At 39.2% G+C, this 22967-nt stretch overlaps 1 protein-coding gene across 8 annotated transcripts in view; it reads left to right on the forward strand.

Annotated features, from left to right (window-relative positions):
* The window catches only part of KLC1 (kinesin light chain 1), a 64639-nt gene that overhangs the window by 3917 nt on the left and 37755 nt on the right, over window positions 1-22967 (forward strand). For 5 of the 8 annotated variants that reach the window (XR_016281029.1, XR_016281030.1, XR_016281028.1 and 2 more), the window contains exons 1-7: window positions 8602-8747; window positions 11171-11432; window positions 11588-11818; window positions 16131-16209; window positions 17306-17531; window positions 18617-18704; window positions 19670-19771. Coding sequence is in view for 5 of the 8 variants with exons in the window: in XM_089522619.1 (XP_089378745.1) it covers window positions 8692-8747; window positions 11171-11432; window positions 11588-11818; window positions 16131-16209; window positions 17306-17531; window positions 18617-18704; window positions 19670-19771 (1044 nt within the window). In the remaining 3 variants the exon portion in view is untranslated. Of the gene's footprint in view, window positions 1-8601; window positions 8748-11170; window positions 11433-11587; window positions 11819-16130; window positions 16210-17305; window positions 17532-18616; window positions 18705-19669; window positions 19772-22967 lie in introns of those variants that run through there. The other 3 variants (XM_089522622.1, XM_089522623.1, XM_089522621.1) reach the window with 3 other exon arrangements.

Below are 22967 nucleotides of genomic sequence, written 5' to 3' on the forward strand. Positions count from 1 at the left end.
GATCTGTAACCAATAGAAAGAAGATACAGATCAGTGTGAAGGTGAATGTAATGGTATATATGTGTTACTTGTGTGTTAATGTTTTTATTGTATTGTTTGTTGATATGTATGTTTGCTTCTTTTTAAAATTATTTAATAAAATTTAAAAAACCTTCTGTATACAAAAGCCAGAAACACTGTGATATTTGCTTTCAATTCAGTTAAGTGGTGTTTTTTTTAAAAGAGAGCTTTAATTTTTTCATAGACAAAAATTATTTGCTTTAGTGCACATTTATGTCTACATCTTAAAGAGGCTTTCTGGAATATGGAGCCATCTTTTCTTTATTAATAGGGAAAATGCCACAAATCATTTGAAGAGGAAAAACAATCAAAGTATTTCATTTTATTTTTGTGTCCTTGCTTAAACATTTCACACGTGGTGCTTACAATTCACCACATCATAGTAAAGTGAAATAAAACCAACAAATAAGGCATCAGACTAATACCATCGTATGCAGGAGAAAGCCCTGTTAAACTCAAATGATATTACTTGTGGATAGACAGGGATAAGTTGTCAATGAAATTAGACATGTACTGGTGAACTGAGCAGTATATGAACAAGTGAACCACATATTTATTGAATAAGCAAATAAGAGCTGTTTGACAGTGGGATAGACTAACCTCTCATTTGTTGGAGGTTTTTACATAGGGATTGTGAGACCATTTCTCAGAAGTTCTTTCATTATGGATTCCTACATAACATGGCTAGATGGCCTTTTGCGTTCGTTCAAACTATGATTCTCTAGAAGAAAGCTAGAACTCCCTTTGTTTCTCCAACATTGATTTAAAATGTCATGATATTTTTTATAAAAGTTAGTTTTTAAATATCTCACATGACAACCAAATCACTTTCTAACAACTGCCAGAAGTTGGTTGTGCAATGACCAAAAGGTATTAGTCATAGAATTTAAATGCATCTGAAATAATAAGTCCACCATTCACCAATAGTGTTGTTAAAGCAGATCCATTAGGCAAAGCGATAATGTGTTGTAAGCCAGAACAACTGTGTTATAGCAGGCATATTGCAAAACAGGAAACTACTGAGATGATTTCAGATTTGAAGAAGCCTGGAACTGTATGGCAGCAGTGTAGACTAATTTAGAAATGCTTAGATGCCAAGACATTTAAATGGTCAATTTTTTCAAAGTCATTGATTCAATAAAATTTCTATATTGTGTTACAGCAGTCTCTCTAACCTTCCTGTCAATATGAAAACGGAATGGATCTATATGGCTACTGGGATACTGATAAAGTTGTGTACTTGTTTAAAAATGTATATCATATAATAGCATTCAAATAAAGGAAAATGTGATCCTGTTGTGAAATAATTGTACTTTGCGGTACTTATGCTTGCTGCCTAATTAAGGCAGAGTGAATAGCAAAAATGATATAGAAAGAGGAGGTTAAAAAAGAAATCTAGGTCATTGGTATATGAGTAAGTGCATTTATAACCTCACAGGAAGTCTATAAATGTTTAACAAGAACACAGAACAATATCTGAACATTAAAAAGAATGAAGTGGGTTATAATTTCAAAATAAAAAAAGAAAACAGTTTGCTTTATGTTTGAGGCATTTTCCATCAGACTCCGACAAAACCCTCGCCAACCCCTCTCCTTTTGTGGTATATCTGTTGGTCTCTTTTGCTCAGCTGGGTGCCCTTGGGATGTTTCATTGTACCCTCTAATGCAGTCTCTGGCTTTTTTTGCTGCAGGCAAAATTCCCTTTGGACATGAGGATTAGTGCAGCTCTTCAGTCCCTACCTTTCTGATCTGCCTCTGAGGCACAGTTAGCTTAGAATATAAGTTCGCTTTGACTCCTTAGTATGTATCCCTCCTAATATGTCAACATGGCTTCTGTATATTTTAGGATTTTTTCAGATTGAAAACCAGCAGTTGAGTATATAAGGCAATGTGAATTGTCACTGTTGGTCTGGAAGGTCTATTGAAATAAAATAGGATCTTTTTTTTTTTTAGAGTGGGAATTGAACTGCAATTATTGTCACAAAATGGAAGCATGCCTCCTAGCTGAATTTAAATTTGTTCTTAATTGGGACATTCTGCTCATGGGGTTGCATGTATTGCTGCGTAAGAAACAAATCACCTAAAGAAGTATGCCTTTATTACCAGACTGTATAGTTTGTGTCTTGTTGCTGATCCACATGCAATTTTTTTTAAAACAAATATTTTTAATGAATTTGTGGGGTTTTTTTAAATACAAGGAATTGTTTCAGCAGAGTTCCCCAAACGGCACTAATCTTCTTTACAGTGAAGAAGGTCCCATGGAAAATAGTTTTTTCCCTCTTTAATACTCTTCAATTGTGTCTTTATGGATCCTGGGTTTTTTTTTTTTCTCTCTTTGAAAATAAAGTCTTTGTTGTAAAACCTTACTTAGCTTGCAAAGCAGGTGAATGCAATGGTTCAATTCTTTTGGGGCGATTGGAATATATTGAGCCTTTCCAGTCTGTCTGCCATTGCTTTTGTTTTATATATTTGTTGGTAGATTTTTGTTAGAATTCAAATGGATTCTGCCTCTATCACTTGGTATGCATTTGTTCTTTATTTCTTCCAATTCTTTTCAGAGATTCGTCCACTTCACTTTCCAGCATTGTGATTGCCATGTCAAACCATTCTTCCTTGAAGAAATCTGTTGTCTTTCCATCTCATTATAGTTCTTCAGTGCATTGCTTCTTTTTGTTTTCTTCTGATCATATCTGTGTTTCCTTGCTGGTCACATAGCATTTCTACACTTGGTTTAAATTTCCCATTAATGTTTTGGATCTTTTGGAAGAAGTGTCTTGTTTTACATTTTTGTTTTTGTCTTCTGCTTGTTTGCACTGATTGTTATAGTAGTTTTCTTTCTTCCTCTGCACATGTTGCTGAACAGTTGTGTTCCGAATTCTGACCTTATTTATATCTCCTTATGCTTCTTGCTTGCCCTCAAGGTGTATCTGAATAATGAGTTAATTTTTATAGTCAATCTGCATAGTGGTATGTTGAGGATATAACACTTGACTCATATTTGATTAATGTCTCTATTAGCTTGGTGACTGGGCTCCACACTCCTCAGGATGCTTCCAAATGTAATGGAAAATAGGAACAGAGACATGTAGTACAGTACAGTGTGGGAATAAAGAGAAATGAATACATGTTTGAGCGAATCATATTCTACATTTATGACATTCAAATTTAATAACTAATCAAATGTAGTTAACCTTATATTTTTATTACTCTTGTGCTGCTAAACAGAAGAAATAATGAAAACAACTCTGTATGTGCAAATCTGCACTTCAGATCCATGTTTTCATTTAGACTTGTTTATGTTATGTACCACCAGTTTTGATTTGGTTAAGGATGCCTTAAGGGTAGCTTTTTAAAAAGTGTCAGTATTTGTATAGACTTGTAAAAATATAGTTTTACAGCCTAGATATTTTGTTCACTGGCATTGACCTAAAAATGTCTACATTGAGCAGGGAAAAAATGCTTGCCTAGACCGCTGTTGCTCCTGACCTCTCATGAATATATCTCTAGGATTTGTTTCTTGTGGGATAGTTCCATAGAAGTGTAGTCTTGTCATTTGTATGCTGTCAAAACATACATACATTCCATGGCTTCATTGGGATACATATTAACAATGTTTAATTTTCAGTTTCACTATGTTTCATTGCACCAGACATTTACACTGAAGAAACTTCTAATGATCTCGTGACCAACTTTTCCTCTTCAGCATCTTCTTTTTCTTAACTTTATTGATGCCTGCTTATTACCCCAAACCTGGATTCAAGGCAGATTACAAATTTAGAAGACTGTAATATAGTTAAAACATACAAAATATTAGCACTAAAATGGAACCAAACAGTTAGCAACACTAAAAACAGTTTAAAACCTACACTTCAAAAGTGTTAAAGCAGTTCTAAAAAAATACAATTAAAATAGTATAGTGTGCTCTTGAAAATGCTTTTTTTTAAAGACCTGCCATTTTAAACACTTAAAAACCATTAGTTCTTAGTTCCAGAGATGTACTGTAGGTTATACCAGGTCTAGAGATGTCTTCAAAATTGAAACTAAAACTTTTTTTACTTAGGGGTTTCTGTGTGCATGCACACCTGCATGCAATGCACCTGCTTAAGAAACAGAAAATATCAGTTTTTGCTCATTTTTGCAGAAAGTTGAAGTGGGCTTATTGCAAAAACAGTTTGGGAGGAGGGTCCCTTTTGATCACTCCCAATTTACACCCTGCTTCAGGAAAGGAACAGTACATGTAGAGAAGTAGAATTGCATGTGTATATTTGATGAAGATGTGCATTCCCATTAACAGAGTAGTGGTCCTTTGGGCACTCATGGACTTGCTGGATGAATCTTTGAGTGCAGTTAGGCATTTTTATGTAGGATTGTGGCAACAGATGGGTTGGAGCTATAGTTGTGTATGTATAGCTAATGAACTATTTCTAGTGACTTGCGTAGTTTAGTTTTCACGTTAAAATGAATAGGAATGGAGGATGAAATCATTGTCATATGCTGCAAAGCATACAGTCTTGCTAGTATGTACTGAAGGGGACATCTGTGTTAAGAGACAAGCCAACTGACTGTGAGCAAGATTTTTCAAAGCTAGTGTTTAAATTGTGTTATAAGCCTCCCTACATGTCACTACCTGAATGAGAGAGCCATCTTGATGGTTTGCTAGATGTGGAAGCATGGTTGGAAAAAACAAGAAGAGCCATGCCCAGATTGCCCTAGGTAGATGTTTTTGTCCCACATCTCTTACTGCGACCATCTTATTTCTGTAGGCCTCTGCGAGGTAAACTGCATTTTTGATTTGATTTTAGTATATCCTGATATACAAAGGAACACCTACACCTGCCCAGAAAAGGGAAAGTGGTATTTAAAGGCAGGGGCAAAACAAAAGAGTCCACATTCTTACAACTGTTCAACAGTTAGCCTTCATTTGTGAAGGAATATGAAAATTGTTTTCCAGAGGTTGTATTCCCTCCCCACCCTCTTGTCTTTTGTTCCTTGACTGTTAAATACTACTTTTCATTGTAAGTCTCTTTCTCTCTGTGTGTGTGTGTTACTGAATTACATGTTGTACAGTCAGTTGCTGTTGTATACATAACATTACTGTTGAGAGGAAGGAGGGGAAGATTAACAAGGTGTGAGTGGGTTTGGAATAATTCCTTTACTGTATTAAATTTGTATAAATGAAGTATATACCAAAAAGGGGAGAGAGACTTGATGGCCCCAAATGGTTTTAAAAATGTTGCATACACATTCCCTTTTTTCTCACAAGATGTACAAAATACTGGTGGTGGTTCAGCTCCAGGTTTGTATGAATGAAACAGGTTAAATCAGAGGTGGACAACTGAAAGGTGTTGGAAGCTGGAGCTGTGTTGGCTATTCAAGGGCTTTTTGCGAGTATCTCCTGCCATCAATCCCCCAAGAACTTATTAGAATTTTTTAGGGGGAAATGCCCCCAGATGCCTCTCATTGTCCCCGAATTAACTTTTAGTTCACTTCCTGTTTTTTTAAGGTCTCTACTGGGACTAAAACAGCCTGTTGAAGGCTGAAGACATGGAAAAGTTGCACCCCAATCCCCATATGGAGCAAAATAATTTTTTAAAATTGGGAGGGGGGTGAGGGTTCCTGTGTAAAGATCACTAAACACATTTTATTTGGGCTTGTAGGATTTGGCATAGCTTTGATTGTCATGATGGATGGTGATGGTGAAGCTGCTGGTTTTCGATCTTTTGGCACATCATCCATAGCGCCCCCCCCCCCCCACCTACTGAGTGCACTGGTTTACTGTATTATCATATGTTAGGACAAGTCCTTGTACCAGTCTTGCATTTCCCCCATCTTAGTTTTGTCTTGTGTTCTTTCTGAACTGTCCTGCCCTATGTTGGTTGGATGCATATGTACCCCTGCTCCTTTTTAATTAATTAATAATAATTACCCATTAATAAATGGGTAGACAATGATGAAAACTCTTACATTCATAAGTGGCTAGTTTACAGATTACCGGCGTGGATAATGTCAGAGTATTTTGCTATTGAAAAACTTAATAGTTTAGAAACAAGTTCACAATGAAAACATGTTTTACTTTCCTTCTGTGTACTTCTATATAGGAGGGATATCAGAATTCTTAAGCTTTGTGTCTATAGATGCTATAGAGCTTGTTGTTCATTAGAACATTGCTGGGATTAAATCATAAGTGTTTCTGCTTCTTGGCATAGGGATGCCATAACCTGGCTGCGCCCATGATTGTAACGGTTTTGAGGGTACTGGCACGGTCACGGTCTGGTTCACTCTAAATCTCAGGTTTGGGCCCCAGCCAGCAGCCATCATGCCTAAAGGGAACACTCGTCCCCTTGAGGCTGGCTGGCCAATGGCAGAACAGCTGTTTCCAGCCCCACTCTGCTATTGGCCAGCCTCAAGGAGGAGGTGGATCTTTGGAGGAGGAGGAGACAGACTCTGTGCCAGCCAGGGCGAGGGAAAAGCGCCCTTTCTTAGTGCATGGCGAGGAGGAGGAGGAGGAGGAGGTGGTGGGTGCCCATTTTCAAAGGTCCCCCCCCCCCCAAGTGCACTTTCTGTGTACTGTAGAGTCTCGGTGAAGAAGCATGGGACGTCGGATTGGGGACAAAAGTCCCTTGCCTTGCCTTCTCCCTCCCTCCTTCCCTCCCTAGTTCCCTACTTACCTTTCCTGCTTGGGTCAGGCTTCTCCTTGGCTGTGTTTTCTGCAGGCTCCCTTTGGCCTGAGGAAAATGAAGCCGCTGAGGAGAGGCCTGGGGCTGTCCTCTGCAGCCGCCGCGTCCTCGCCTTCCCTGTTCCCTTCCCTTCCCTTCAAAGGGCTCCAAAAAGAGCCCTTTGGAGGAAAGGGGAGGTCTGGGAAGAGCAGGACTGGGCTAGTGCCCAGGTCTCTCCTCTCCTTTCCTGTCTCCCTTCCCTTCCCTTCAAAGAGCTCCAAAGAGCCCTTTGGAGGAAAGGGGAGGTCCGGGAAGAGGAGAGTGGCCTTGGAGGACAGGCCTGGGCCGAGCACACAAGCCCCTTAGAGGAGCCTGCGTCCTCGGTCTAGGCTTGTCCTCCTCCATTTTGATCATGCTTAAGAAACATGCATTTAAAAAAAAAAATGTGTCCTACATTTGAAAATGTTGTCCTACATTTGTCCCAGTTTGGAGGTCCTGACTTATGGCAACCCTACATAGGCATCATTTTAAAATTGTACCTGGCCTTCAGTTGTTTAATTTTGGAATTAAAGTAATGGTTTTCTTGGTAGGACCATGGTTTTGTGAAGACAAAATGAATCCCAGAGTAGTTCACTCCAGTTCCAACTCTATGTTCCTATTATTCTAATTCCTATTATACTTGACAGCGTTGATAGAAGCCCATGACTTCTTGTTTCACTTTTTTTTTCTAATGGAAAGTTTGGATGGTTCTGATGTAATATCAGCAGATTGAAGGTAGCTATTTTTAGTGCTTTAATGAATATACTTTCCTTATCCAAAAGGAATACCTATTATGACATAGTTAAATTCTACTTGGATGTACTGAATTATTACATTTTCTTCTTCTTGTTGTTGTTGACTTTCATGTTGACTCCAATTTATGACCCTATCAAAGTTTCTTGGGCAAGATTTATTCAGAGGAGGTTTGCCATCATCTTTCTCTAAGGTTGAGAGAATGTGACTTCCCAAGGTCATCCAATGGGTTCCAAACCATAGTCTCCTAGAATCCTAATCCAGTATCCAATCCAATACAGCATGGTGGTTCTTTATATTTTCTTATGGGTATGAAATTGCTTGTTGGATTACAACTTTGTAGATCAGGGTTCGAGTCCCTGCTCAGCCATAAAAATTCCTTGGGTGAGTCACACGCTCTCAGCTCCAGAAAACCCCGTGATAGGTTCACCTTAGGATTGCCATAAGTCAGAAATGACATGAAGGCACACAACAACAACAACAAATAAAATTGCTAGTGAAAGCTTAACATTTTCCTTGATACTTCCTAACATGATCTCAGTAACATACCCTGCAGTTAATTCTTCCTCACCCCAAAGCTTGATTACTTGGTGTTTCCAGTTCTCACTGACATAAATGAAATGAAGCCCTCTGGAGAGGTAGTTTTCCAAGCTGATACTAGGCAAATAAACTTGAACCAGAGAAGGGAGCACACTCTTACCTTGGAAGCAAACACAGTGAAGGATCCAAACCACACAAATGTGGAAAGAAAGCAACTTTTCCTAAAAACCAGGTATCTGGCTATGATGCTAGAAGTTAAAAGGACAGTTTTCTGCATTGCAGCGTTTGGGGACAGTTTTATTGACATTCTGAGTCACTGTAATTCATTTATTTATTGTAAGTGTTTACATGCAACCTTTCAAGGCAAAGACCTCTTTTACAAAATGTATTTAATGTGAAGTTGAAGGCTGAAAAACCCACAAAAAAGTATTTAGTTTCAATGTATAGCAGGAAGATCCTGTTTCGAAATGACTTACAATAAAATCCACTTGCAGCGTTTTCATTTCAGATACTTCCCCCAGTAGGACTGGAAGAGGCTCTTGGTGGAAGTTGAAGCCCGTTATACCTGGCTGCTGATGATGTGGAAGATGTTTCCGTATTATGATTACATGAGCTGAGACAAGCATCTCTATACAGGAATCATATGAGCAGGCTCTGGGGGACAGCCTTTCTTATCCAGTTACTGTTCTTATGGCAACAGTACGTAATAGTGCCATGGGGAACTGGCTTCCATGCTGTTAGTAAGCGACTGGGCACCAAAGAAAGTATATTTTCAGGAAGATGCCTGGCAAAATTTCCTTCTTCCTGAGAAAGTTTGCATCATGCACTATGAACCTTAGGTTCTGTGTAGAGGATGACTTTTCTGTTCCCTTTTCTACTCATTTTGATTCTAGATTTTCCTCTAATGTATTTGGCCAGAACTATGTCCTCATTTCTTTCTTCTGTATTTGGTTTGGTGCTGTATTTTGCCTTTCCCAAATAATAGCTTACAAGAGCTACAGTATATACTGTACTTGTGTATAAGTCGACTTCATGTATAATTCAAAGGCAGGTTTTTGGGGCCAACATTTGGATTTTGGTATGACCCATGAATAATTTGAGGGTAAAACTTAGGGGCATGTAACAAAGGATCTAAAGGATGAACCAAAGGAAACCAATGCCAGAAAACTTACAAAATTCCAGTAGGCATAACTATTTGTGTTCACATTAAAGTATGGATGGGTGAGAGAGTAGAAGGCATCAATGCTTTCAGGACAGATTACACTCTTGCCTTTTGCCAAGGGATGGTTTCTTTCTTTATAAGAGTTAAAGTATAGTAGTTTGACCCGTGGATAAGTCAACCCAGGTTTTTGGGGTTAATTTTTTTGACTAAAATTTCAAGACTTCTCTCCCTTTCCTGGCCCTCTCCAGTCCAGAGCATGTGGCCTCTGTAAACCCCCTACATGCACACAGGCTGTGCCTTTTTCTGCCCCAGTGAAGGACTGAGAGTCTCTCCTCTCTAGGGAGAAGCTTCTTCCTTGCCCTGGGAGCAGCAAATGAGCAGCTGACTGAGCAGCAACCAAGAGGTATCTAGTCCACACTGGCCTTTGCTTCAAGGCTGAGACACTTCTTGGTTGCTTCTTAACCAGCTGTTCAGTTGCTGCTCCCAGCATGACAGGGTGCAAAGGGAGCAGCGACTGAGCAGCCCCTCAAACAGCGACCAAAAAGACTCTCATCTGTACTGGCCTTTGCTACAAGACTAGCACAAGCAAGAAACATCTGGGTCGCTGCTCAGCCAGTTGCTCAGTTATTTCTCCCAGGGTGACTTAGTGCGAAGGTAGCAGTGACTGAGATTGGCTGTTTTGAATTTGCAGTAGAGCAGTAGATCTAATACCAAAAAATATACCGATTAGGAGGGCACTAGGGTTGTTACCCAAGAGGAAAGGGGGTGGTAGCCTGAGAAGATTTGAGGATCACTGGTATAGTTTAAGACTGTGGTCTCCAAACTTCACTCTTTAAGAGAATCTGGACTTCAGCTCCCAGAATCCCAGATTATTGGCCAACATGGCTGAGGCTTCTGAGAGCTGAAGTCCAAAATTTCTTAAAGGGCACAGTTTGGGGATCACTGTTTTAAGACCTCAGAAAATAAGTGATACTTACTGTAGTCTTGGGCTAAAGAATTAGCTAAACCAATCATTTTGGTATTGGAAGAACTCAGAATTTGATGCTGTTTCAATGGCAAGAAGAAATTCTAGTGGTTTGCTACTATTTGGTGGTTCTGCTCAAAAAACAACATACAGAACGTGTGCTAGTTTTTGCAACATTGCTTAGCTTTTTAGATGCTTGGAGATCAAGAGTTTCTCTTCCTTTGTTACTTTGGGGATGAGGAGGATGCTGATGATGGTTGCTTTTAGGGGTCTGAATTGAAACTCTAAACTACTTATCCTTCCCTCAACCAGGTACTCTCCAGATATTTTGGACTGTAATTCCCATCATTTATGACAGTTGATTAACTGGATAGGATTGATGGGAATTGTAGGCAAAACGCTTCTGAAGGACACAACAGTGAAGATAAAGAAAAGCCTTAAATGTGTGTTAACAGTAGGAGGCCCTACTGTTGTTTTTGTTGATGGGTAATGCCCTCCCTTGAATGGAAGGGTGGTGACAAGGGGGAAGGACTAAATAATATTTACTTCATTTATATTTACTTCAAGTATATTTGCATGTCTGCACAACATAATATGCAAAAATATACGCTATTGAAATGTAAAAAAATATGAACAGCACAGAAAAAAAACAGCTCAACAGCAAAAATATACTATTTCAATTCAGACATAGGGTCATATTCAGAAACCAGCAACTGCACAATTCATAGCCAAAAGCCATTAAAGCAGACCTAAAAACAAAGTCCTGATATGATAGAAATGTGTTAAGGAGACCCTAAAGGGCACACAACACGAGGAACATTAAGATCTCAACTAATACCAATTTTACCTGTATCTGTTTTAACCTTTGTAAGCCACCTTGAGTCCTAGATTATGAAAAAATAATAATGAAATTCTAGAAACTAGGAGAAACCATGGTTATGAATCTTTAAGCTGAAGGCCTTTAAATGGTGAACATCTGTATTTGTGTTTTCCCAGAATGTATGACAACATGTCCACAATGGTGTATCTAAAGGAAGACAAGTTGGAGAAGCTTACTCAAGATGAAATTATTTCTAAAACTAAGCAAGTGATTCAAGGACTAGAAGCACTAAAGAATGAGCACAATTCCATCTTACAGAGTTTACTAGAGACACTGAAATGTTTGAAGAAAGATGATGAGACCAATTTGGTGGAAGAAAAATCAAACATGATTCGCAAGTCTTTGGAAATGTTGGAACTGGGACTCAGTGAAGCACAGGTAAAAATGGTTGTGGTAAAATGTTATCTTGCTTTGAGAAAGATTTTAACAAATAGAAATCTTGTAAAGCACTGGAACTTGATGTTGACCCACATATACGGTCAAGTACCATGAGCTTCACAGAAAGAGTACTAATGATCTCTGGTACTTTGTAGGTAATGATGGCCTTGTCAAATCATTTAAATGCAGTGGAATCGGAAAAGCAGAAATTACGTGCTCAGGTTCGTCGGCTATGCCAGGAAAATCAGTGGTTAAGGGATGAACTAGCCAATACTCAGCAGAAATTACAGAAGAGTGAACAATCTGTGGCTCAGCTGGAAGAAGAAAAGAAGCACCTTGAATTTATGAACCAGTTAAAAAAATATGATGATGATATGTCCCCTTCAGTAAGTATTTTTTTTTAACTTTACTTCTGTTTGCTAGCTGATGATATCCTATAAAGAAGCTGAATGGAAATAAGTCAAATTAATTTGTTTCTTCTGAGAGAACACAAAACTGATCTTTCTTATTTGTGGTCTCTGTGACTCACACATGGACAATCTGTGCTTGCACAGTGTATCATTCGGAACCTAGAGCTTTTGGGGGGGGGTGTCCCAACCACTCCCTGTACACCTAACAAGTGTGCATAGTGGGTGAGATTGACTCTCCATCACCCACTGATAACGTGCACTCCTTTGTGGATGAAATGTTAAAGATGGTGAAGGTCTGCAAGTAAAGCAGACCTGTCGTTTGAAGGCCCAGTTTTCAAGAAGGTACAATAATGGGCTCCTGCATTGATCCTGATGCACCCTTGTCTTCAACAAGTCATGCAATGTTTTTTGACTAACCCTCCTGTACCGTCCACCTCAAAAAAACTGGAGGGCTTGTATTAGGTGGTGGAGACTGGTGCTGTCGGTTTGGTACAGCATCCTAAATTCCATTATTGTGGATGTTACCCAACCCACTCCACTCCACTCCAGCTGACCCAGGCCTTCCCAGAAGATTCATTCTACTCTAGCTGATTGGGAAGGGAAAAAGAAAGCCATCATAGGGTGAAAATTTTATTCGACTATTGCCTTGTTCTTCAGAATTGTTAAAGAGGTATCTTCTTACTTGGACAGGCTTACAGAAGAAGAGTGTAGTCTGGTGTCCATCTTTAAAGCAGAAGTTTGTTATGGTCTTCGGGACTTTCCATTCATCCTAAGACAATGATTGAAGATTTCCCATTTGATGAGTGGACTCTTCAATGGGGAAATTGACACCAGATTGGAACTCGCTCATAAAATGAGAACTATTGCTAAGAAATTTGACCTCCATTCCCAACGACATTTTCTGTCTCGGTCCAAGCCCTGTTGGCAGAGGTATACACGATCATAGCAGCGCCAATACAGCCCAGGGAATTCTTCCTAGCAAACATCAATTCATTGCCTTCATTCAAGGCTTTGTTTTCGGTAGTTACAAGCAACAGTTCAGGAAAAAAATCTCAGGATCAGGCTAAGCAGCGTGTTTGACTTCAGGAGAGCAGCACTTTGCATGCTCAGTGTATGCCACTTCAGTTACCACTATTCAAAGACAGGCATCAAAATTTCTACTATGCTTGGGCCTCTATCACCTCAGAGACATGGGCCCTTGACATCATCAGGAAGAAATATGGCTTAGAGGTCTGGAAGAATCCCCCTGTTGGGGTCTATCACATCACCCTTTCCTCACTCCCCTTGGAAGTAGAGCTGGGGCTCCTGCTGCTCAAGGGAGCTGTTGAGCCTGTCCCTCTCTCTTCTGTGTTGGGGGTTGGTCTCCCACTATTTCATTGTGTCTAAGAAAGATGAGAGTTGTATCTCATTCTGGACCTTTGAGATGTCAACTTCTGTGTTCAACCCGGGTGTTTCAGGGTGATTACACTTGGTTCTTTCCTCCCTCTGATGCAGAAGGGTGATTGATTGGCAAAAGAGGACATGAAGGATGCATATTTTCATAGCACGATCAGACTGTCTTGTGTTTCTTCTGTTTTGTGGTGGGAAGGTATGCGTATCTATCCTACAATTTGAATGTGCACTTCCCCTCGGGTTTTTACTAAAAGCATGACTAGTGGCTGTTTGGCTTTGCCAGCAAGGCATCATTTTATCTGTTGTTAGTTGCACATACATATTTGCAGCTTCTTTTAGATATTTGCCCCACTCTTCAGCTAATAGACTGTTTGGGCCTCATTGTAAACATTGAGAAATCCCACATGGAACTGATTCAGGAGGTGTGTTTCGTTGAGGCATTGATAGACCCTTCTGCACAGGTTGCTTTTCTTCCCAACGATAGGAATTTTATCTTTCAAAGAATCACCTGTTGATATCTGTGCATGAGGGCAAGATACCTTGAGTGATGGAGGGAGGAATGGTATTCGTGCTTGTACATTCCTGGTTCTCTTAGAATTCATGGGTACCAATAGTGTTAGTCACTCCATATGCAAGGCTCTGAATGAGACCACAGCAGGTCTGGTTTGTATTGTGTTTTGTCCTACTTACCAGTTCTCCTCACAAGAGACTCCATAATATCCACCATTCACTCAGCTGGTGGATTAATTTCAGGAATGTATAAGCAGGAATGCTGTTCTTCCTCTTCCACTTAAGGTGCTAGACACAAGTGTGTCTCTAGAGGGCTGTGGCACCAGTTATCCAGGTTTACAGTCAGAGGTCACTGGTCCACAGATGACAGAGCCTTTCACATCAATACTGTAGAGTTGCTTGCTTTCATAAAAACATATTGAACTTTTTAGCAAACACCGCCAGGTAAGGCTGTTTAGGTAGTGTCTGTCAACACGACTTTTGTCTTCTGCCTGAACAAGCAAAGGGGCTCAAGACCAGATATCCTATTACACCTCATGATCCTGAAATTCCTGTGAGGAACTGGTGCATTCCTCACAGCATACTAGCCTTTGTGATAAAGTTGCCAAGAGATGAGAACACGTTGGTGGATGCATTAAGGTTGAGCACCTGTGTCCTGCCAGAAGTAGAAATTGCACACGAGAATTCGGTGTTTCCCATAGCTTGAAGATCTTACACAATCCATAGACCTCATTGTGTCTCCTCAAAACAAGCAAAGCAAGCTCTTCTGGTCCAGAGTCTGCAAAGGGAAGGGCTTGATAGGTACCGCAATGTGTTTTTGTTCAACGGGGGGGGGGGGGGGGGTCTGTCACATATATTGTCCTGCTGTTTGTACTCATCAACACGGTGATTGACAAGATCCATCAGGACAAACCCAAATGCATACTGTTGGCCCTGTAGTGGCCAAGACAGTTATGGTCCGTGTCCCTCTTGCATCTGTTGTGAGATCACTATATGAAGTTGCTACTCAGCCCAGACCTTCTTACCATTCACAACCAGCAGGTAGGGCACCCAGACATAGACACTCTTAGACTGATGGCATGGAGCGTGCTTCTCTAGTATCGCTTCCTGATGCCATCAAGAACGTCATTTCTGCAGCACACAGGACTCAGGGTTTCTATGCATATAAATGGAAGCTGTTTCTGTCCTTCTGGTCATCTCAAGCAATCTGTCCAGTTCAAGCACAGGTTGATCATGTGCTCAAATTTTTTCTCTCTTTGTCAAATAAAGGTCTCTCTCTCTTCCTTCTGTCAAGTGATACCTGGAGGCAATGTTGGCTAACTTCCAGATCTCCTATTTTCAGATCTCTTATTTCCAGTTTAAACTTGTTCGTTTTAAGGTTCCTCAGGGATTACAAGAATCTTCACTCTCCATTGTTGGAGTGTGGTGTTGGTACATTCTCAGCTGTCCAGGAAACCTTTTGAACCAATGGTGTTCTGTGATACCCGCCTATTTACCTGGGAGGCAGCTTTGTGGTGGCAATTGCATCAGCTATATGGGTAGGAGAGTTATGTATCCTCAGATGGACCAGCCTTACCTCCAATTCCACAGGGATTGTTCTCCAACCGGACATCAGTTTTTCCATAAAGTTATGTTTGCATTGCATGTCAGTCAGAACATTGTGTTGTCTGCATCAATGCAGACCTCATCTTCAGACTTGGAACAGATTGCCCTGATGGCAGAAGGGTCCTAGGTGTTTTTGTTGACAGTGCTGCGGGCTTTTGTAACTTTCATTTCTTACTATAGAGTAGATGTAAGATCAATGGTTGTGTTGTTTTCCTACTTAGCATGATGCTCCTGCCTCTCATGGCTAGTAGCTTGCTAGTCTCTCATTTGTGTAAGTCACAGAGACCATAAAGAAGGAGGACAGGTTGCTTACCTGTAACTGTAGTTTTTAGAGTGGTCATTTGTGAACTCACACAAGCTCATCTATCCTTCCCTCATCATATCCTGCCTTTCCATAGATCCTTGGTGCTGCTTTGGCATCCACGGAACTGAGGTTTTAGGTGCGAAGCATGCTAGTTAAATATGCGGGGAATGGGTGGGGCTACTGCCAAAACACTTATATAATAGCTCTAGATAGTTCTGAATGATAAACTGTGCAGGCACAGATAACCCATTTGTGTGAGTTCACAGCTGACTACTTGAGGAACTACAGTTACAGGTAAGCAACTTGTCCTTACTCTGTAATTTGTTACCCATGGGTGAAGTATTCCGGTCCAAACTGTAGTACCACATATCACAAATTGGTATTTCCACTGCATGATCAAAGTTTTATTTGGAAATTGAAGCTGTACATATACATATGGGTTCATTTAAATGTAACAGTTTGGTTTCCTTTTTTTAGGAAGATAAAGATACAGATTCTACCAAAGAACCACTGGATGATTTATTTCCAAATGATGAAGATGACCAAGGACAAGGAAGTAAGGGGAATTAATGTATATGCATGTTTGTTATTATTATTATTTGTATATTTATAGTGAGGGCAGTAGCTGTTCCTTAATTCTTAGACAGCTGCATGTAATTAGTGCACAGTACACAATATCAAAATCACATACATGGTTTTCCCCAAACAGTCACTCTGTAGACAGTGGATTGTCATGACAAGTAGTCAAATGCCCTATTTCAATATGAGATTTCTTCACAGGGTTGCTAGCATTATTTGTTTAGAGGCACAATGACATTTTGTTTCATTCCCATCCTGTTTTCCTGAGTTATTTTGTGGGGATTCTGAGTAGATTTTTCTATCAAAAATATGTTGTTGCAAGCTGTCTTGTAGTAAAGCAAAGTCTATGGGGGATTTGAATAGGCTACTGAGACCTGTTAGTTTTACGAAATACCTGCTTCTGGTGGAGATGAAAATTGCTAGAACTGGGTTTATATAGATCAACAGAGGTGGCTGCAGGGTTTTGTTTTTCTTTCAAAAAACTCGCATATGTGTGACTGGAGATTGTCATGGTACCCTTCTTCCTTTCAGTACTTACTACTAGGCAGCTATTACCCTGTTAAGTATGGATTTGCTCTTTCAGTTGCTTCATTCGTGATAACTGTGGCTTACCCAATGCGCACATTAAGCTCTCTGAACTGGGTTGAGTGTACTTATCTCTCAAAGGAGATGTTGAAACAGATTCATTTCTGAAGTTCACTAGACTGGAAAATATCGTCATTTCTCCAAGGTGAAAGGTTAGGAGGACTACTCTCCTTTCCTTGTTACAAGGGCTCATCCTATAAGATAACATTTGCAAGTGGAGGGTTTCTTGAATTCCTGTTTTCCTATGGGTTAGGCGATATCCCATCGCAGTCTCTGAAGAGCTGAGATAGTTTCAAGAGCAGGTGGAATAAAATGCATATAAATTTGCTTACAAATCACGTTTTAGATTGTATGCAAGGTGGTAAAAATGCACTCAACCGTGATTCTCATAGACTTGAAACATTTGTGAGGTCTTAATGAAGCTTATCTCCTTCGTGTGAATGACATGAATCTCATTTACTTCTCTTGGTAATGTTTTGTTTTCCCAGTTCAACAACCACATAGCAGTGCAGCAGCTGCAGCCCAACAAGGTGGCTATGAGATTCCAGCAAGATTAAGGACTCTTCATAACCTTGTCATACAGTATGCTTCCCAGGGTAGATATGAAGTTGCTGTACCCCTCTGTAAACAAGCACTTGAGGACCTGGAGAAAACCTCAGGCCACGATCACCCTGATGTTGCTACTATGTTGAATATACTTGCATTAGTATACAGGTTGGTACTTCTAACATTATTTTAAAAAGCTGCTGGAGGGCTTTTAATGTTAACTACAGTTAAAGTATTGTTGTATTGGGGGAGGGAATTATTTACACTATGAAGTAGTCTTGGTATCTCATGTGCCTTGTTTTGATTCATTTTAATTTGAGAAAATGTCCCTTTTAACTCATTTTAATCATTTATTAAAAGTATATAAACCACTCTGAGTCCAAGAGATTGGGAAAAGGTAGGAAATAGATATAGAAATACAGAAATATCCTACTCTTTATCTTTTGGTGGTGTAAAGATAAAAGCAATTTAAAACAAATTAGAACATCTTAAATGTCAAATAATGAATAACTGAAACTGTGTAAAACGTATTAAACAATCTAATAATTAAATTAAAATATTTAAAACTTGTACAGATTTGACCAAAGACCCCAAAGATATTGATAAACAGCCATGTTTTCACCAAACTTTTGGAAAGTCTTTCATTTTAGATTTTTGATGAAAATAGTTCTGCAATTTCTTATGGAATAATACTTAACATTTAGAACTGGGTAACTGGCATTCTTGCTTCTGTTAGTTGGTAGCAATGAGAGGTCAAGGAACTGCATTCAGCCTTTAGTTGGGCACTCGCTGGTGCTTATGATAGGTCCAGATTTACTTTTGGGCTTGTGAACTGGTGGAAATGGGGTGAAAAATTGGACAAAATTATAATTTCATCCTGTACTATTCAGAAGTAGTATGTAGAAGGCAGCTTGGCCCAGATCACAGGTCTGTCTCCTAGTTTTTAGCACTCTTTTCACTCCAATAACTACTGTTTCAGGGCTAAGTGGTCTGATCCTTCTCCAAATGCTGTCATCCATAATTGCTGTTGTGAATAGAAGCTGGAGGGGGGGGAATGAGTTGCCCTTCTCTGCATTTTGTTGTAGCTCAATTGAATCAGGAAAACTTCATTAATACAGAAAGGAGCAGAAATTGCTTTGACTGCTTGTACAAGCCAACTCTAGATAATACGTATATTGATTACTTTGACGGAAAGTGTTAATGTTACATTTGAGAGTTAGGGTGTGTTATTTACAACTCTTTCCCTACTTTAGGGATCAGAATAAGTACAAAGATGCAGCAAACTTACTGAATGATGCCTTGGCTATTCGTGAGAAGACCTTGGGCAAAGATCATCCTGCGGTTTGTATATAGGATTGGGATTGGGGCTTATTTTGTTTCTTCCTTTTTTGTTTCTTTTTATCAGTAAGTACCAATTATTTTGCTGTGAAACTCAACAGGAACATTCTTAAACCCTGCCTTGTTGTTGACATCATTAAAGTATGGGACCCCCTGTTGAAAGTTTGCACTTTTAATAATTAAGCACAAATCACTTCAACAGTGATCCAAATTCCAAATCAATTTGCATGATTTGAATATGCTTCAGAGTCAAAAAAATATTTCAATGTTGCTAGGTTCCTATTAGAAATTAATGAGAAATAGTAGAAATATATATTTTGTATAAGTGACCAAGTAAGTCAAGCCAGATTTAGAATTTTTTTTTGAGAAAAATGAAATACTTTTGCCCCCCCAACAGAGTTCTAAAATAATTTCATTTGAGTGCTTGTTTATTTCTTTTCTCTCTTGTGCAATTACTGTTTTGCTTCAATTAAAGTAAACACATATATTTCTTAGTAATTGAAATCTTATCCTAGTGTTTCCCATCCTATATGAAGCATCTAACTTAGTCCATTGAAAACCCAATAAAGCGTTGAGCCTTTGGGCTAGAGTTTGTTGTGGGGAGCTAGTCCTAGTCCTGTTGAACCCTTTTTGCATACCTGCTGGAGTTTGTGATACAGACTGAAGAAGAAATCAGTTATTGATCTATTTCTTAGCCTTTGATGATTAAAGTAGCTAATTAGGTTCGTGGGCTGAGCAAACAATGTTTACTATAATCTGTATCATCATTTGTGTAAGTCTTTTAAATTTAAGCATCAGCATACTAGATCAACAGATTTTTCAACTTGATTTTTTTTAATAAACCAGTCATACTTACACATTTGCAGTACTAAAAAAACAATTTGACTGCAATTAAATGATCTGCTTTCCTACTCCAAACTTTTTTGTGAATCATAGTAGTAGATGCAGTGTTTTTTCTTCCTTTGCAGGTTGCAGCGACTTTAAATAACCTTGCTGTGCTTTATGGGAAAAGAGGCAAATACAAGGAAGCTGAGCCTTTGTGCAAAAGGGCTTTAGAAATCAGAGAGAAGGTAACACATAAAAACTTTTTTTGTACTTTTTGCTGACTGATGGTTAAATGGTCTGAATTTTCATTACATTGGATGGCTGTGCCAGTTGAAGTACAGATATTTGAAATAGTTTATCTTAAGCTTATAGAAATGTTTTATGTGTGTTTTGAAAGTATGGCATAACTTGTCATGGGTGGGGAGGGAATCATTATAACATGGCATGGAGGTTGACTAACAAAGAACATCTTCAAATCTTTGAAATATTCTTTGCCCCGCAGTATCATAAAACACTTGTGATGAGGGAAAAAATATTTGTGACATGTCATGGAGGTTGAGTAACAAGGAACATCTTGAAGTCTTTGAAGTATTTTTCACCAAACAGTGTCATAAAACAAGCATACCAGATAAAAATAATACTGGAAGGCATCATCATGCACTACATGAGAAAATCCTCCAGAATTTTAATATTTATTTTATTCATTTATTTATACAAGAAATTGTTTACTACCCTTTTTTTCCTCTTCACACCATTTATGGCAGCTTACAACATTTGAAACCCGAACGATGCAGTCATCCCTCCACATTTACGGCTTTGACTTTTGTGGATTTGATTAATATGTTACCTCTAGGAATTTCTAGGTCCTCCAGTGCAACTCTGTGGTCAGTGTCTGCAAGAAATTGCACATGAGATTCCTAGAGAGAACAGTTACCTAGGCTTTTGTAGGTACTCCAGTGTAATTCTGTGGTCAGCATCCAGCAGTTGTTCACCAGAGAACAGTGCTGAAGGATTTAAAGATGTGTCCTCTCAAGTTTAAAAAAAATGTTTTTATTTCCATTTTTTCCACCGTCATGGGGGTCTTGCATCCCTAACGCCAGTCAATGTGGAAAGTCCACTATACCATGAAATCACAAAACATCATTATGGTCAAAATTAAAAATGCACAATAAATCAAATGAAAGCACAGAATAACACTGATGAAACAAATGCTTATCTAAAAAAGAAGATCTTTGTTACATTCCAAAATATACCACAAAAATAATTATTAATAAAGCAAATGTATTAATTTTTGTCTTCAAAACAATTATTTTATTAATAGTTTAAACTTGCCAGTCTAGTGAAAAAGCAGCAGTATTTTGTAATTCCAGTAGAACTTCCTCTAGGTGCAGGATAATTGAAAAGGGATCAAAGTGTGGGTTGCGAAGTAAGTCGTTTTGACGCTCCTCAAAGAATAAATGCACAGAATAAGAAAGTGGTAGTACAGAAATACCTGGATAATCTAAACGAGTTCATGTCTTCAGGGCCAGATGAACAATTTCCAAGGATATTAAAAGAACTGGCAAAAATAATCTCAAAGTCTCTGGCAGTAATCTTTGAGAATACCTGGAAAACAGGTGAGGTCCCAGTGGACTGGAGGAGGGCAAATGTTTTCAAAAAGGCGGGGAAAGAGGATCCTAACATTTACTGCCCAGTTAGCTTGACATCAGTACTAGGAAATATTTTAGTACAGATCATTAAACAGACAGTATGTAAACATTTAGAAATACTATAATCACAAAAAGTCAACATGGCTTTCTCAAAAACAAGTCATGCCACATTAATCTGATCTCTTTTTTGATAAAATTGCCAGCTTGGTAGATGAGGGAATGCTGTGGATGTAGCCTATCTTGATTTCAGTAAGGCCTTTGACAAGGTCGCCCATGATATTCTTGCAAACAAGCTTATAAAATGTGGACTTAGACAATGCTACTGTTAAGTGGATTTGTACAGTACTTGGTTGACTGACCAAACCTAAAGAGTGCTCATTAATGGCTCCTCTCTATCCTGGAAAGAAGTGACCAGTGAGATGCCACAGGATTCTGTTCTGGGCCCAGTGCTATTCACCTTTACTGATGACTTTGTTGAAAAAATAGAGGACATGCTTATCAAATTTGCAGATGGCACCAAATTAGGAGGAGAAGCTCTGCAGAGGTTAAGATCAGAATTCAAAATCACTTTAATAGAGTAGAAAGAGGGTCCAAAACTAACAAAATCAATTTAAACAAGGAGAAATGCAGGATTCTACACGGGCAGTAAAAATGCAATGCACGTATATCGGATGGGTGATACCTGACTTGAAGACAGTACATATGAATAGGATTTAGGAGTCCTATTAAACCACAAGTTGAACATGTGTCAACAGTGTGATGGAGCAGCTAAAAAACAAATGCAATTCTGGACTGCATCAATCGAACTATAGTGTCTAGATTGAGGAAGTAATAGTCCCACTGTATTCTGCTTTGATTAGGCCTGCGTGGAATACTGTGTCCAGTTCTGGGCACCACAATTCAAAAAGAATGTTGATAACCTGGAGCGTGTCCAGAGAAGGGCAAGCAAAATGGTGAAAAGTCTGGAAACTATACCCTATATAAGAAGAGACCTAGGGGGCTGGGTATGTTTAGCCTGGAGAAGAAAAGGTTAAGCATTGATATAATAGCCCTGTTTAAATCTTTGAAAAGATGCCATACTGAGAATGGAGCAAGTTTGTTTTTGCAGCTCTGGAGAATAGGACCTGGAGCAATTCCATCTCAACATTAGGAAGAACTTCCTGACAGTAAGAGCTGTTTGACAGTGGAATACGCTGCCTCAGAGAGCTGGAGAGTCTCCCTCCTTGGAGGCATGACCATCTGTTGGGAGTGCTTTGATTGTGTGTTCCTGCATGGCAGAGGTTTGGACTGGATGGCTCTATGATTCTGTGATTCCTTAGTCCAAAAGTGAGGCCCCTAATAGTAAGGGAGAGGGACATGAGGAGATTCAGTTACGATTCCATGGTAGTGGGTGGCTTCTTGGTCAGCAAGACACCAGGGTAAATCTTCCTGAATGTTTTGCCCAAACTATTTAATTCAGAGCAAGGCAGCTTCATGAGTGAAAGTGAGGAAGCCAAGAAATGAGTTTTATTAGAGAGCATTAAATGAAATACAGTGGAAGATAGGTAACTCGTGGGCCTTTGACTTTACATCAGGAGCTAGCAATTGCCAGGAGCCAGGAAGCTATATTAGCCCCTATAGGTCATTAAAGGGCTGCATCCCACTTGCTTCACCCCTTCAGAATGTTTCACCTCCCCTCGTTTTTTACTTTAAAAAAACCCCACCTGCACACACTCCGTAATTTGTAAGGGGGGTAATTTTGCCACAGATATAGGCCAATGTTTGGTTTAATTCCTGATTACATAAAGGTCTC

The sequence above is a fragment of the Sceloporus occidentalis genome, unplaced genomic scaffold (assembly GCF_023333645.1).
Source record: "Sceloporus occidentalis isolate IW3139 unplaced genomic scaffold, rSceOcc1.0.p SCAF_4, whole genome shotgun sequence".
NCBI classification, from domain to species: Eukaryota; Metazoa; Chordata; class Lepidosauria; order Squamata; family Phrynosomatidae; genus Sceloporus; species Sceloporus occidentalis.